The sequence below is a fragment of the Pinus tabuliformis genome, chromosome X, assembly GCF_031772625.1.
Source record: "Pinus tabuliformis cultivar Carrire ecotype Pingquan chromosome X, CPIR1, whole genome shotgun sequence".
Lineage (NCBI taxonomy): Eukaryota > Viridiplantae > Streptophyta > Pinopsida > Pinales > Pinaceae > Pinus > Pinus tabuliformis.
Genome location: NC_142308.1, coordinates 177,812,305 through 177,828,163, shown reverse-complemented (window position 1 = coordinate 177,828,163; position 15,859 = coordinate 177,812,305). Strand labels below are relative to the sequence as shown.

The following is a 15,859-nucleotide window of genomic DNA, read 5'->3' as shown; positions in this document are numbered from 1 at the left end:
TCAAATGCTTTTTTTAAGTCAACAAAGCAGCAAAATACTTCTTCTTTGCCCTTCCAAACCTTTTCAATAATGTGTCTCAACGTAATACCATGATCTACTATAGAATTCTTCGACCTAAAACCTGCTTGCCCTTTTTCCCTCTTTTCTTTGACTTCCGCCCACTTACTAATTCTATTTTCCACCATGTTGCTGAAGAACTTTACAAACAAAAAATTGATCATAATGGTTCTATAGTTGGAAGGATTATTAATGTCTCCACATTTAAAAAGGGGTTTTGCTAGATTAGTTGTCCAAACTCTTGGGAATATTTGTCGAATGAGGTTGAATATTTTCATGATGTGTGGTGCAAGAATGTTCATTCCCCACTTCAGATATTCTGCTTCAAGTTCAACCAAGTCCTTTGTCTTTCCTGTCTCTACTACCTGTAATGTGAAAAGCTTTGTGGTTGTGTTGATCCTGGGAGGAGGCTCTTCCTTTGATTCTCTTTCATAGAGTTGCTTTGCATAGTCAAACCATTGATTGGCTATAATATTATTTTCAAATTGCTTCTTCCTTAGTTGAAGCTCCTGCCAAAAACTCTTTGGGTGACTCTTGCCTAGATATATTAACTCTTCTCGCCTTGTTTGCATGAACACATCTTTTTTCTTTTTTAAAATCTGCTTATATAACTTTACATTCCTCTTCTCCCCGCCTACCTTTTTCAAGGTTTTCCTTGTCATTTTACATTCCTTATCAAACCAAGCATTTACAAGAAAACAATTTGATTCAGATTTCCTATTTTTTGCTCTTTTGAAATTCTCAAGTGCATTCTGAATTATATTTGTTAACTCATGACTATTGAGGCTTCAACAGCCACTCTTTCCTTTCTGAATTGATCTCTCCAACATTGTTTTGAAAATAGTGCAATTTTCTTGTGTTAGAAGAATTTTACCCCTTGATATCGATTACCGAGAACATTGGGTTTTCCTCCTACGCTGACTTTATTCTAACTAAAATAGCATTATATAAATTGGATTATGGTCTGATTTTAGGTCCCACGTATGCTCTCAAATCTTAACTTCATCTATCCCTTCTATCAAGCTTTGAGAACAAATAACGTAGTCAACACTTACCAAATTGTATGTGTTACAAGTGAACTTCCCAGACCTTTTCCATTTATCTAACCATCGCAGATAATTAAGTTGAAAGCACCACACAACATGAGCAACCTCTCCAAAATGATTGCTAACTTTTTCATCTTCTGAACATCTCAACCATTGGGGATTCTCCTCTTCAATTAGCCAGATAGGATTGTGATCTTCTTTGCAACAAAAAATACAAGTTTGTTGATTTGTTGTTCTAGCATTGAAATCTCTCCCTGCTGAAAATATACAACAATATCTTGATTTAAAGCTGCATATGGGTCTTTGCTATCTAACCCTTTATTTTTGTAAGCTTTTGAGACTTGAGGTGCAAAATAGCACGTTGCAATTCTTATGTGGTTCTCATTCTCTATTATATTGAACCATAAATATTGTTTATTTATATATTCTTTCACAAACTGTATGTGACGACCTTCTTTTTCTTTCACTAAAACCAGTTTTCCTCCATACCTTTTGTCATTTTCTGCTACCTCATTCCAAACTGCTAATTTCAAATAACTATCAAACATAGGTGTTTACAGCCATCATGTTCATGAGTTTTTGTGAGACAAATTATGTCTCTACCTTCTACAATAGGCCCTATCCCAGGTCCCCTCCTCCAAGGGTAACCTCTACAGTTCCAACAAATTAGACTTAGATAGACCTAGGTAGGATTTGATTGCTACACGTCTTGGCACACAAGACTCAAATGTGAGTCTTCGCCCCTTTTCATCCATGTTCATCCTCTTGCTTTCCTCCCTATTATAGAATTAACTATTTTTTCTTTACTGCCAAATTGTTGCCAAGCTTTGTCATGAGGCCCAAATATTGCAATAACCGTTTTTCCATTGTACAACCATACTCTTTTCCCTTCGTTTTTCGCTGCTCTAATTTTTTTCACTTCTTTTCTTCTCCTCTTGTTGCTTACTAGTTAGATCTTCATCTAAGAAAAAGTGTGAGCCTTTCAAGAGTTTCTCTTCTTGCTTGACAAATTTGCCCTCTCTAATGTAATTTATTTTTCAAAAAGTCTCTTGTCAAATTGAGAGTGCTTTCATTCTTTCCATAATCACTTATTCCTCTTATAATAAAGTTTGTTTCCATATCCTTTTTGTCTTTGTATTCTATTTCTTGTGCTCTACAAGCACTTACATCCTTTTTTTCCTCTGTCCTTATGTAACCATTAGTGTTCTCAACTTTGGTTTTGATTTCTTTTGGAATGTTTGTCTTCTTAATCTTGTTTTCCTTTTTTCAGAAATAACTACCTACTGAGATATTTGTGTATCCATTTGAGTTGCTTTAGAAATTATCGCTTCCTTGTTTGCTGCTATTGATTCTTTCATGGTTTGCCATGTTGTCTTCATGTTTTCTCATTTTTGTTTCCCTGTCTCTAAAGCCTCTTGTAGCATTGTCACTTGCTCTTGTTACTTGCTTTTGATGTACAAGTCAAGGACGTAACTCAGCATGCTTAGCGTTTGCAAACTCGCTCCATCTCTTGACGAGCTCATCTCTACCTTTGCACTAACCTGATATGCTACTCTATCACCAACAAAGTATGGAAGTTGCAAAAACTATATCTTCTATTCTTAAATGAACTAGTTGAGAGCGAATCACATCATTATTTTGTATCCATTTGTCCAGTATTTATAAGGGATATTTCTAAGGAAACTTTTAAGAATGGAAATTTATCTTAAAGTTTACAAAACTTGTGAGTATTCTTGGTTTCTTATATGCAAACTGTAAAATGTTTCATTATATTTTTATAAAAATATTCAAATTTCTAATGGTTTTTAATTAATTTCTATAAACTTTAGCGATTTTTAAGGTAAAATAATTTTATCTTATAAAATATGGGCAAATCAAATTTTTTTAAAGAGATTGGCGAATATTTTTTTTGAAGTATGGAAAATTAGCCCATCTATGAATATTAGCCCCCAAACTTTTCTCTAGATCGTCTCTTGTGTCCATATTAACTATACTTTAAATGTATCCTCTCTTCCAAATAATTCAAGAAGAAGTCAATGGTTATGGTAAAACCTACCATTTACCTAAGATCCCTTATAATATCAAGGAGAAAGCACAATAGCAAGCACACACAACCAGAACATCCAGAATCTAATCTTGTGGATCTAGACGTATTTTGCCAGTTTCTAGTTGACTTCAATCACAAGTTAATATCTGTGTCCAAAGTGTCAACTGCCATCTTTTTATGTATAAGCCAGGCTCCAATCACCCACAAAGTCAAAAGAAAGTTGCAAAACATTTTAAACAACATATGATCTAGTTGATCGAAAGATTGAAACAAAATAAAGAATAGAAAACACAGGAATATCTTCTTCACCTGACCTTCATGGACATTAAAAAAAACCACTGAAAACTTCATGACAGTGAGATCATCCACCATAGATTCAAACTTTAAGCACACACTTTGACCCTCCAAGGCCTGCTTAGAAATTTTCTATTCAAAAAAGGTTGCATACAAAAGCCTAAATCTTGCAGATATAGAGACAAACAAATAACTCATCGCACAAAGAAAAGTGAGGTGCCCTGTGAACATTTATAAATCAAAATGTAAAGGAAAAAGTCTTTACTTAGAAAATAAAAAAATAGTAGAGCATTACTTTAATATAATAAAACGATCTAAGGGATTAGCTTAACTAGTTGTTGCCAATGTTATTGGACATTTGGCTAGTTCCATCACGGTTGGTGTTAAAATCAAGTTCCCAACTGAGGTGCACTAATCTATGCCAATAAACTCAATAAACTTATTAAAGATGGCATGCACGAATATGAAAAACTCCCCCTTGGATTTCCTCAGAAAATTTTTCCTTGGAAAAAAATGTATATAATTATAATAATAAAATAAACCAGCATAGATACATCATGATTCTTAACCCAGATTTTTAAGCTCTTCCATATTGACCAATGTAACCGAGATTTCCCCAAAAAAATTGCTTTGGAAAAAAATGTATATAATTATAATAATAAAATAAACCAAAATATATATAATTATAATGATAAAATAAACCAACATAAATACATCTTTATTCTTAACTCAGATTTTAAGCTCTCCCATATTGACCAATGTATCTTAGTTAGTGTTTCATACATCAATGCTTAACAAATCCAGGGTTAAAACGAATCCATCTTGATCTAAGTACACTTCTTATAATGAATACTTTACATTACTCTCAACCTAATTACACTTATCTTCTTTAATACGTTAAAGATACTCTCACTTTAAGAATAGGTAACCACTCTTCCATATTGGCCAATGTAATCCAGATTTCCCAAATATATATATATATATATAAAATAAACGTTTTTCGCTGCCCTCCGCCTCCCCGAGCTCTTCGAGTTGTTCGTGCTCTCACAGGCTGGCTGGCCGCGCTAGGGTTGCGCCCCTCTGCGTCCCTCTGCCATGGATGAGCTGGGCTCATCCCAGGCTCCTCCTATCAGTGTTTTGTCCTCCCCCAAAGTTGAAGATGTTGCATTCAAGACTCTTCTGGCTTCGCTGCCAGCGAAGAAGAAATCGAATGCTTCGAAGTTTGATAAAAAACTGAAAAACATTTCGGAGGTCTCCCTTCCTCCGGAAGGGCCGATCAAAGTTGCTTTGTCGCTGGCAAAAAGGGCCCTGGTAGGTCAGTTCACTGGCCTTTGGCCTTCTCCCAAAGCCACAGAACCCTAGATCTGCAGAAACTAGAGACCATTAATCAAGCAAAGTTTCACCTCGTATTTTCTAGGGCGAAGTTATTTCCTATTCGAGTTTATCTCAAAAGAAGACAAGGATCTAATCTTCAAAAACGGGCCCTATTTTATGGGTCCTCAAGCTCTCTATTTGAACACATGGAATCCCGATTTTGATCCAGCTGAAGATGTTCTGTCGGTGGTTCCAGTGTGGGTAAGGCTTCCGAATCTTCTTATGCATTGTTGGAACTAGGAATCCCTTCAACATATAGACAATGCGCTGGGCAAATTCATAGATCGCGCAAACACCAAGGATCAATATGATTGTGCTCGGCTCTGTGTCGAAGTAGATCTATAAGTGGGACTATTGGAGGCTATAAAGATAAATGTAGGAAGTTGGACTCACGTGCAAAAACTTGACTATGAGCAACTTCCATTCAAGTGCCACAAGTGCCAAGAATACGGACATTTTGCCAAGAACTGCACAAAAAATGAAGCAACGGTGCAAGGAAAGGAAGAAGGATGGACGCAGGTCAAAAGGTCAAGGGCTAACCCTAAACTCTCAAACCCTCCTGGAGCTACAAAAGGAAAAGGGTTGCAGCCTTCTTCTAGTGGCCAACCAAAGGCACAAGAGAATGTGTTCACCCCTCTTTCCTCTACCTCAATCGAAATGCATGAAACAGAACAGCAGCAGAAGGAGGCAAATGAGAAAGAGATCCTTGAAAATTCCAAGCAAGGTGAGAGCAGAGCAGTAAGCCCCAAGGAAAAGGCTACAGATATGGAAGAGGAAGACCTAGATTCGAAAGAATCTGAGGAAGGAGAAATAGGAGACTCCCAAACATTGTCCTGCAAATCGACAAGAGGAAGGAAAATTGATCAAGAAAAAAGAGAGCGAGAAACATATAAAGACAAACTCCAACGCAGCGAGCCAACGTTGGAGAAGATGGTAGCAAAGACACCAAAGATTACAAGAAGTCATGGACAAGGGCCCAAAGGGGCCACCCATTCTCAGAAAGGTAAATAATGAATATTTTCTCCTAGAATCGCTAGGGGTTGGGGAGCAAGCAAAAAGAAGCAATGAGAAGTTTGATTAGAATAGAAACCCCAGATATCCTTCTGATCCAGGAGACTAAGTTGGAGGAGAAGAGCTTCCTCCAAGTAAGCAGGAACCTATGGAGAAAAAGTGGAGGGCAGGCTGTCTCAGCCCGAGGTGCATCGGGAGGGCTGGGAGCTCTCTGGAATGAAGACAAGTTGGAATTGGTCAATGGAAAGCAGAATACACACTGGCAGCTTATGCAACTCATAAGCCGAGAAACAAGGGAGGCCTTTAGCCTCTTTAATGTGTATGTGCCGGTAAACGCAGGGGAAAAGAAGCAGTGTTGGGACTCAATCAAACTCATGGCTGAGGAAGAAATGTTGAGAAATATTATTATCGCAGGGGATCTGAATATAACCCTAAGCTCCTCCGAGAAGAGAGGTGGCAGCATAGTAAGAGACCCAGCGAGGGAATGGGTGGAGGATATCATGCAAGATTGGGATCTGCTCGACATCAAACCTCTGAAAGGTAAGTATACTTGGTCAAATAAAAGAATTGGCCCTAGCCATATTGCTGCGAGATTAGATAGATTTCTTATTCAAAGTTCCTATCTACTCCTTGGTTACGAAGCTAGGATGCTCATCCTGCATGCAATGTTTCGGATCATAAACCCATAAAGCCGAAACTCTCAACACATAGAAATTTTGGGCCCATTCCTTTCTGATTTAATGCTCTATGGATAAGGTATCCAGACTTTATGGATAAGTTTAAAAAGAGTTGGAATCGGCTTGTCACAGGGTCCCCTTTCGTTGTTTGGGAAGAAAAATTAAGACGAGTAAAGGCTGCTTTGAAAAGCAAGGCCAAAACTCTTCCAAATCCGGCTGATGAAAGGAGGATGGCCCATGCCTCCCTCCAGAAGCACCAATTGCAGATGGAAGAGGAGGAACCCACAGAGGAATCGACAGTCATAGAAGGAAATCTGCAGCAAAAATTCCACAAAGCTTGTCTGCAAGAGGAAGAATATTGGAGGCAGAAATCCCGTAGCCTGTGGTTGAAAGCGGGAGATAGGAATACCTCCTTCCATAGACAGGGCCAAGCTAGAAGGCCCTTCAACACAATTTCTAAAATAAAAGAAGATCAAGTTACCCATAAGTACTTTACAAGCATCAAAGGGGTTGCCTTCTCCCACTTTGAGAACCTATATAGTGAAGTCGAGGGAATGAGCCAAGACACTATGTTCTTGGATGTTGTCCCCTCCAAGATCTCTTCAAATATGAATCAACAACTGGAAGCTAAAGTCACCAGAAAAGAGATAAAGGTTGCGCTCTATGAAATGGAGCCGGACAAAGCCCCGGGTCCAGATGGCTTCACTGCCAGATTCATTCAAGTCTGTTGGCAAATAGTGAAGAAGGATCTGCACAAAATGGTATCCAAATCTCAGTGCTGCCAGAAAATTGGAGGAAGCACGAATTCTGCCTTTTTGCCCTCATTCCAAAGGAGAAGGGAGCCAGCACCTTTAACAGGTTTCGTCCGATTTCGTTATGCAATATTGGCTACAAGCTCATAACAAAAGTGATTGCCAACAGATTGAAGGTCCTCTTGCCCTCCATCATTCCTGAAAACCAAGGGGGGTTCGTTCAGGGCCGACAAATCGTGGACAACATAATCCTTGTGCAAGAGGCGATTCATTCTAGCCTGCATCGGAAAGAAAAAGGTATGGTGATCAAGTTGGACCTTGCTAATGCGTTTGACCGAGTTCGTCACAAGTTTCTCTTTGGCGTGATGCACAAGTTTGGGTTTGGTCAGGAGTTTACCAGATGGGTCAGGGCTTGCATCTATGAGCCCTAGATTGCCCCTCTGGTGAATGGAAAAGCAACGGAGTTCTTTAAAGCCTCTAGAAGGCTGCACCAGGGCTGTCCTCTTTCACCTCTTCTTTTTGTTTTGCAAGCTTCAATTCTGAGTTTTTATTTAGAAAAGTGCCAAATAGACCAAGAAATTATGGGTCTTAGGATCGCTCGAGGTGTCAAGGATATCAACCATCGTGGGTAGGCTGGAAGAAACCTCAAACGTCGGATGCTCTAGATCAAGCGTGGTCATTCCTGCTAACTACGCTGAAGGGAATGAGCCCGATGAGCATCAGGAAACAAGACAAGAGAGGCCGGGGCTCTCTAACTGGTTCTTATATTGTTGCACAAGGCTATGCACAGCGTAGGAAAATTCCCCACATCCCTTGCTGCCCAGCAACTTGCGAGGACTCTGGAGGCAAAAATGTGTGCCAAAAATCGATTTTTCCAACAGGCTGTTGTGTCACAACAGCATCTTTACTGAGGATAAACTGAAAAAAAAAGGCTTCCTGGGACCTTCCAGATGTAATCTTTGTCTGGAAAATGAGGAAAATGCCACTCATTTATTGATTGAATGCAAGTTTGCCAAGAGCACTTGGGCTAATGCGTTTTCCTCATGGGGATCCTCTGTTCGTCTGCCAAACTCAATTGCTGGATACTTTGCTGATTGGGCTCATCTCTATCCCGGAAAACTCCCCAATAACAACTGTTTCAAGGCAGCTTGGATGGTTTATCCAAAATTCATTTTCTGGCAAATATGGATTGAGCGCAAGCACAAAATTTTTCAAGAAAAAGCACAAAAAGGTAACCTTGTTTTGTCGAAAGCCAACGGCATGCTCAAGGAATTTCTCGGTGAGAAATTTGAGAAGCTGGTAAAAATTAACTTAAATCCTCAAGAACTGGCGTGGGGAAGCAAGCTCGGCCTTCAGTTTCCTGAGGAGGAGAAATAGTGCCAATCTAGAAAAACTGGCAGATCAAGCTTGCTGAGGGCAATTTCCGCATTTGGCTCCATAATTGTGACAGTTCTTCCTTTTTTTTTGATGGGGCCGCCAAAGGCAATCCGGGAATTGCCGGGGTGTCATCAAGAATGCGAATGACTGCATAGAGAACAGGTATGCCTAGTGCCTGGGCCACAGTACAAACATGCACGCTGAGGTCGTGGCTTTATTGCAGGGTCTTAGGCATTTGCAGGTTCTTGGTATTGAAAAAGCCAATATTCTTGGTGACTCCCAATCCTTGATTCGAATTCTTGTGGATAACACGTCCCCGAGGGACTTTTGGGTAGCAAGAGTGGCTGCCAGAATAAGGAAGCTAGTTGGTTCCTTTCTTCGAATTTTTTCCACATTCTTCGACAGAATAATAAAGAAGCGGATGCGGAAGCCAACAAAGCAGTCCTCCTTCGGCAATTCCTATTTCCAACCCCATTGAAACATAAATGCAGCCTGACATGCAAGGGATATAGCAGTTCTCTTGTATTTATGTTTCAATGGGGTTGACTTTGGCATGTTAGCAACAAAGCAACTGCTATATCCCTTGCATGTCAGGCTGCATTTATGTTTCAATGGGGTTGGAAATAGGAATTGCCGTCCTCCTTCATGGAGGCACCCGAATAAGAGACGAGGTTTAAGATTGGGATCCAATCCCTTAATTTTGTTTCTCATGTATTACTATCTTTTACTTCAGAAGTTTGTTTGTATTCACAAGCATGGGGAAATTAGGGAAATAGACTTGACTAACGGAGCTAAGAAGATTCAGAATATTAAGATTAGGAAGGCAGTTTTTCTATATGTTGAGGATAGCCGGTTCATGGGCTTCCTAAATGTAACCGGCCAGCAGGCTTTGGATTTCTTTTAATACAAACTATATTCGTTTTTGTTAAAAATAATAATAATAAATAAACCAACATAGATACATCTTGATTCTTAACCCAGATTTTTAAGCTCTCCCATATTGAACAATGTATCTTAGTTATTTTTTCATACATGAATGCTTAACAAATCCAGTGTTAAAACGAAACCATCCTGATCTAAGTACACTTCTCTTAATGAATACTTTATATAACTCTCAACCTAATTACACCTATCTTATTTAATATCTTAAAGATACTCTCACTTTAAGAATGCGTAACCACCCTCCATGGAAAATTTCACCATAACAGTCCACAAAACAGGTAACTAACCTCTATACCTGACCAACTTTAATCAATAGCTATCTAATAAGTAATTGACTTGCAAAACATTCTTTACCAAATAATAAACTACCATTCCTGACTTCCTTCCTGCCTTGCATGAAAAACACCATCAAATGGTTGACTGCCTTGCACTATCTTGAATTCAAAAATAAACTCAACAGAAAATACAATTAATGAAAAAATGGGTTTGAACTTGTAACGGATTTTAAGAATCAGTCTCCGGATATTAAAATCGTCATCCCATTTCATATTCTCGGTAACAATTGTAAAATCGTCATCCCATTTCATATTGTCAGTAACAATTTCAATTCTCTAATTACAGCGGATCTACATGATAGTAGATCAAGCCGACGAAAAGAACCTAACTTAGTTGTTTATAAGCACTCGACGAGAACACACTCAAGTTCCAAATTCATATCAATAATAGGTCCACACATAAATGCAATTTATTACTTGCCTCGAGAAAGTGATCTACTTGGTTTATGAGATGCCTAAGCCACAATGTTGAAGAATGTTCTGTTCGCAGAGAGAGATGACTTTGGAGAGATGAAGCACATTTTAAGATAAATTTAGTTGAACATTGAAAGAGAACAACTCAGAAGAAAATTCTTCTAACAGCCTGCGCATAAATGCAGAAGAGACAACCCTAAGTTCAAGGCTTAGCTCTCTGGTCTTAGGTTGATTTAAAACCAAATATTACACCTTAGATTCTGGCCCTCTGAACCAAAAGCTCTAGTGGCAGCAATGTAGATATGTTTTTGAACCAAGCAGTGTCATAGTGGAATTCAGTGATTGTTCTGCAATGGCTTCAAAAGAATATTATGAAATAACTCTACACGGTTGCAATGTATTTACTTACATGAAAAATTGAATGATCCATGAACCATGTGCAAGAGCACCCACACTACTGCATCCAACAGTTGAATCAACCTACTTGAGAGATTCCTACAACTCCTAAATTAGTAAATTGCATTCACAACATCATCCCTTCAGCCATGTATCGGAAACTCTTTCTCCAAAGGGGCAGCAGTAACCCATGGTTAGTTTTGTCCTCTCTGCAGTTTCTTGTTTGCATGTTGTTGCATTTGAACATCTTTCTTACCAAATGTGTCCATTTATTTGTAGCTGCAACAACAGCAAATAGAAAACACGTCTTCAAATTATGTACTCAAAGTGAGCTCTGCAACTTGAGCAGATAAATTCCATGTTGCCTGATCAGAAGCTGTGGCCAGACCCTGAAGCATTCTTACGACATCCACAGTATCATCAAGATAGTATTTTGCTTTACTGGGTTTCTGACCAACTGTGCATGCAAATACTTCTGCTATCGGAGAAAGTGTAGGTCCTGACATAGCATTTGTGATACCCTCAAACATGTCCTCATCTGACCTGTCATCTCCAATGCACAGGACAAAGTCTGGTCGTTTCCCTCTCTGCACCATTGTTGACAGAAGGCGCTCTGCTACTAAACCTTTGCTTATGCCCTGCAGATCCATCAAAATAGATAGATAATGCAATCAGATTATGAGCTACTAAATGACCCTTGCTCCAGAACAAAATATTGAAAAATATAAGCCATGTTCCTGAACTCTACCTGAGGCTTGACTTCTACAATATGATGACCACTTTTAACAACCACAGGCTCATTTGCAAGCACGCTCTCAAGGTGATCTAAAAGTTCCTTTGCCTGACAAGAACCAAAATCTGGGTCTGCATCTTGATGATGCCAAACCAAAGCGCTCTCTTTCGTTTCTATCGTAGAGCCATCAGTAGTCTCTGTATACAATTTCATTACAGGCTCCGCAATTTGTTGCCAGCCAAAGTCTGCACCCTGCAAACAAGTTTCCCATTCTGCATCTCGAGTCCACCTGAGGCACAGGTGAATATAAAACAATATTTCAAACCATCTGCCTCCACTTAAAAACTGAGAGCTATATACACAATCAAAACCAGAGTAATACACTAAAATATCATGAAATTACAAAAAACAATTAAGATTAGCAAACACAAACAGCACACCTCAAATCTGCACTCTCTAAAAGCATTCATAACACACGAAAATTATTTGTAGTATTAAGGGCTTCACCTTATGAAATAGCCATGCTCTGCTGCAATCCCCAATGTTTCGCATGAAGAGAACCAATGGCTGAGAGTCTGCCTCCCCCTCCCACTAACGATAAAAACAATGTTTCTGGGATCAGCGCACAAGCTATTCAAAATAGAAATAACCTCAGGCCCAGGTGTTTTGTTAATAGAAGTCTGGGGCATCACTGTACCATCATAGTCCAATAATATTGCCCTACACTTGGTCCTCTTATATGCAGAAACAATGTGATCAATTGTAAGTTTTCTAAAGCTTGGATCAAGTGCTACTACCCTGAATCCAAACCCAAAGCCAATACTATAGCACCTCCTACGAATGTGATCCCTACACGATCTCTCCAGATCATGTATAAAACTCTGTGCCCAGTATCCCACATCATGTGTACTAACATACCTATAGTGTTTTTCATGTCTCAGTTGAGCTTCAGCCTCGGGCATGGAAATGGCTGTGTTCATAGCCTCAGCTACAGCATCAATATTCCAAGGATTTACCCTGATAGCACCACTTAGAGATGGGGAGCACCCAATAAACTCAGACACCACCAGCATACTCTTTTTCGGAGTATTAGGACGCAATCCTAATGTTTCATCTAGTTTTGCGCTCCCCTGCCTAGAAACAATGTATTCATAGGGGGTGAGATTCATTCCGTCCCTAACTGCAGTGACCACAACACATTCTGCAATGGTGTAGAATGCAATTCTTTCATAGAATGGAACAGACCCGTTTATCAATACAACAGGCTCATAGCCCGGGGACCCAAAGGTTGCGTTGACTCTTTTGGCCGCGGAATGTGTCTCAGCTTGTACATCCTCCACATCTTTACCCCTACTCCTTGCAGGATTAGCAATCTGCACCAAAACTACCTTTCCTCTCCACTCAGGATGGATATTAAGTAGCTGCTCCATGGCTAAAATCTTCAAGCTGATACCTTTAAAAATATCCATGTCATCCACGCCCAACAGTAGCTTCTTTCCCTTGAACTGGTCCCTCAGCTCCCTAACCCTCCACTCTGTATCAGCAAGATTCAACACAGATTCTAATTGACCCATGTGTATTCCCACAGGCAGAATCTTGATACCCACAGTACGGCCGTAGTAATCCAACCCAATATTTCCTCTCTTAGACTCATATTCGAGACCCAACATCCTGCTGCAGCAGGAGAGGAAATGCCTTGCATAATCAAAAGTATGGAAACCTATCAAATCTGAGTTAAGAAGAGCTCTGAGAATCTCATCTCTGACTGGCAGCGTTCGGTAAATTTCAGATGAAGGAAACGGACTGTGTAGAAAGAAACCAAGCTTGACCTTGGGAAATCGCTTCCTGAGAAACGTGGGCAGCACCATGAGATGGTAATCATGAACCCAGATATAGTCATCTTCTGGGCTGATCACCTCCATGACCTTGTCTGCAAAAATTTTGTTTGCAGATACATAAGCCTGCCACAGTGATCGATCAAAGCGAACCCCATGCTCTGGGGAAAGAGGCAACATGTAATGGAATAATGGCCAGAGTTGCTGCTTGCAAAACCCATGATAATATTTGCTGAAAACTTCAGGCGGGAGAAAAGCTGGCACGCACTTAAAATTTTCCAGGAGAACTTGCGCAACATCATCTTGTTCACTCGGGTCGACTTCCACCCTCAGAATACCAACATAAATGAGCTCCATATCCTCTGGTAAACCATCCTTCATCTGCAAAAGCAAAGAATCCTCATCCCAGCTGAATGCCCAGCCTCTGTTATCTGGCCTCCTGTGAGCTTGCAAAGGAAGCTGATTAGCCACAATGATCATGCGATCCTGGCAGATGGACGACGGCACATCCGATGTGACACTGTTTGAATTATCATCATCAAACTCTGAGATGATCCCAGGGACAGTCATGATTCGAGGAAGCCGTTTCCCAACCTTTCCGAGCGTCGGGAAATTCCCGGTGGCCAGATCCATTAGGTTGGTATAAGACCTTGAAATCATTTTTGCTACAAATTATGAAAAAGCTAAAAAAATCCTTTCAAATCAAGATATATGCAATGTTTCTCTCTGCAGTCGAAATTCTGATGGCCTTTCTAGAGGCCTTAGGCTAATGAAAAAACCAGCTCAAAGTAGCGATTTAATATCTAGGTCAATTTTACGGAACTCTGCACCTTTCCTAATATAATTTCTTTCTTTTGTTCGTTTCTTCTTCTTTACGACCCGTTCCTTCTTTAGAACTTACTATGCCAAAGAATTCCTGGCAAGTGTTGGCTAGCAAATGATGATTTTGGAAAGCCAGTACTTTCTTCCTTCTTGATTACCCTTAAGTCCACGAAACCAGGCAAATCCAAGCAGCTCAATCGTACTACGAATTCAAAAAAGACGTAACTTTGCATCACATGTTCTCGTGCACTTTAAATAAGACAATTGCTGAGGAAACTCCGCAACATAGAGCCAATTCAAGCTCTAGAAAACCCTTACTCTACACAAAGCGCGATCTTCAAAGAACCCACTGAAAGCTGAGCGAGTTCTTCGAAACAACTTTCGAGGATTTCTCCGCCGGTTAAACTCAGATTTAAGTCCTATAAATTCTCTGCTTTGCACAAAACACCAGATTTGACAAATCCACGGACAGCCTAGCGGATTCTGCCTTATTTGCACTTCGAATTGAACAATTTCTGGGGATCCCTTGCAACTTAGACTCAATTTAACGCAAAACACCAGATTTAAAGAATCCACTAAAACCCTAGCGAATTCTCTGGGGTATAAAGCTCTGAAAACAAAAGCTTCCACAAGCAAAGCAATGCAATACACAGTCCCTCAAAATCTAGGCCGCAATAGGCACTGCTATCTCGATTCAAACTCTTGCTTTTCGGCTTTTCAAGCAAGCAACCCAACCTGTGTATATATGCCTTGTGTAAAACCTCGAATGTCAACACAAAAGATCTATACTTTCAGGTTTTAAAGCCGTAAAATCTCAAAACCCCGATGTCTGTAGCTTCCAAGAAGCAATGATCTGCATTCAAAGATTGAAATTTTTAAGATTCGAAGCTTACCGGCACGATAAAGCCTGCAACGACAAACCCTTGGGTGGTGCTGTTCGAACTCGCAGCCTCCATTCACATCCACCGGCATGCTGTAATTTACCGATCCGATTAAAGACCCAAAACCATTCAAATGAAAACCCGCCCGCCGCAGATTTGATATCCTCGGGCGAACGAATTCATTCCATGGAGATAAATCCAATGCTGCGTCCGATTTCAGAAGAAATTGTCTTCTAAATTCGTCCCTGCAAACCCTAAGGATGCGCGTTTAATCTTTATGAAATACCGTTGAAGCGGTGTTTAAGGTCCGCAATTAAATAAATGTCAGAAAGCGAAAGATGGTGGTGGTAGGAAGGCAGGAACCTAAGTGGATAAGGCAGGCCGGCAACCGGCCACCGGCTGTCCCACCGGCACGCCGTTCTGGCATTTGGGTATTGCGACACGTGGATTTCCTTTTCTCATGGAACGCTCGGAGTCCGCGCCTCTTTTGGCGTTAAACACGTTGAGTAACGTGAGCTTTCCCATTCGTCGCTAAGCTCGAAGAACGTGGGCTTTGGGTTACTGTTTAACAGTAAATTTACTTTAATTTACTTGAGTTTACTTTGGCGGCACTAATTTTGTTTCTGAAATGATAAAATGAAAAAAAAATTAAGTAAATATTCTTTAAATGATGAAAAAAATATATATATATATTGATATGGTTGATTAGTTTATTGAAATGATAAAACGAAATTTTTCATTAAAGTAATATTAAAAATATTATTAAAATATATTATTTATTAGTTGAATAGATATAATTTATTTATTTTTAAAAATAATACAGGTGAATAATAATAAGGATAATAGTATTGGGAGAAGCTTATTTC

The 15,859-nt window shown here is 39.7% G+C and overlaps 2 protein-coding genes across 2 annotated transcripts; one reads left to right on the top strand and one right to left on the bottom strand.

Moving 5' to 3' along the window:
* Positions 1-5,882: 5,882 nt before the first annotated feature.
* LOC149139026 (uncharacterized) lies at positions 5,883-7,408 on the top strand. Its single transcript, XM_089450561.1, has 2 exons — positions 5,883-6,369; positions 6,594-7,408. The coding sequence occupies exons 1-2, from the start codon at positions 5,883-5,885 to the stop codon at positions 7,406-7,408; spliced, it is 1,302 nt and encodes a 433-aa protein (XP_089306687.1).
* A 3,115-nt stretch (positions 7,409-10,523) lies between these two features.
* Positions 10,524-15,301, bottom strand: LOC149139025 (alpha,alpha-trehalose-phosphate synthase [UDP-forming] 5-like). The gene is made up of 3 exons (XM_089448243.1): positions 11,963-15,301; positions 11,471-11,744; positions 10,524-11,360 (listed from the first exon to the last, which is right to left on the bottom strand). The coding sequence occupies exons 1-3, from the start codon at positions 13,948-13,950 to the stop codon at positions 11,037-11,039; spliced, it is 2,586 nt and encodes an 861-aa protein (XP_089304369.1). The 5' UTR covers positions 13,951-15,301; the 3' UTR covers positions 10,524-11,036.
* Between the last annotated feature and the right edge of the window lie 558 nt (positions 15,302-15,859).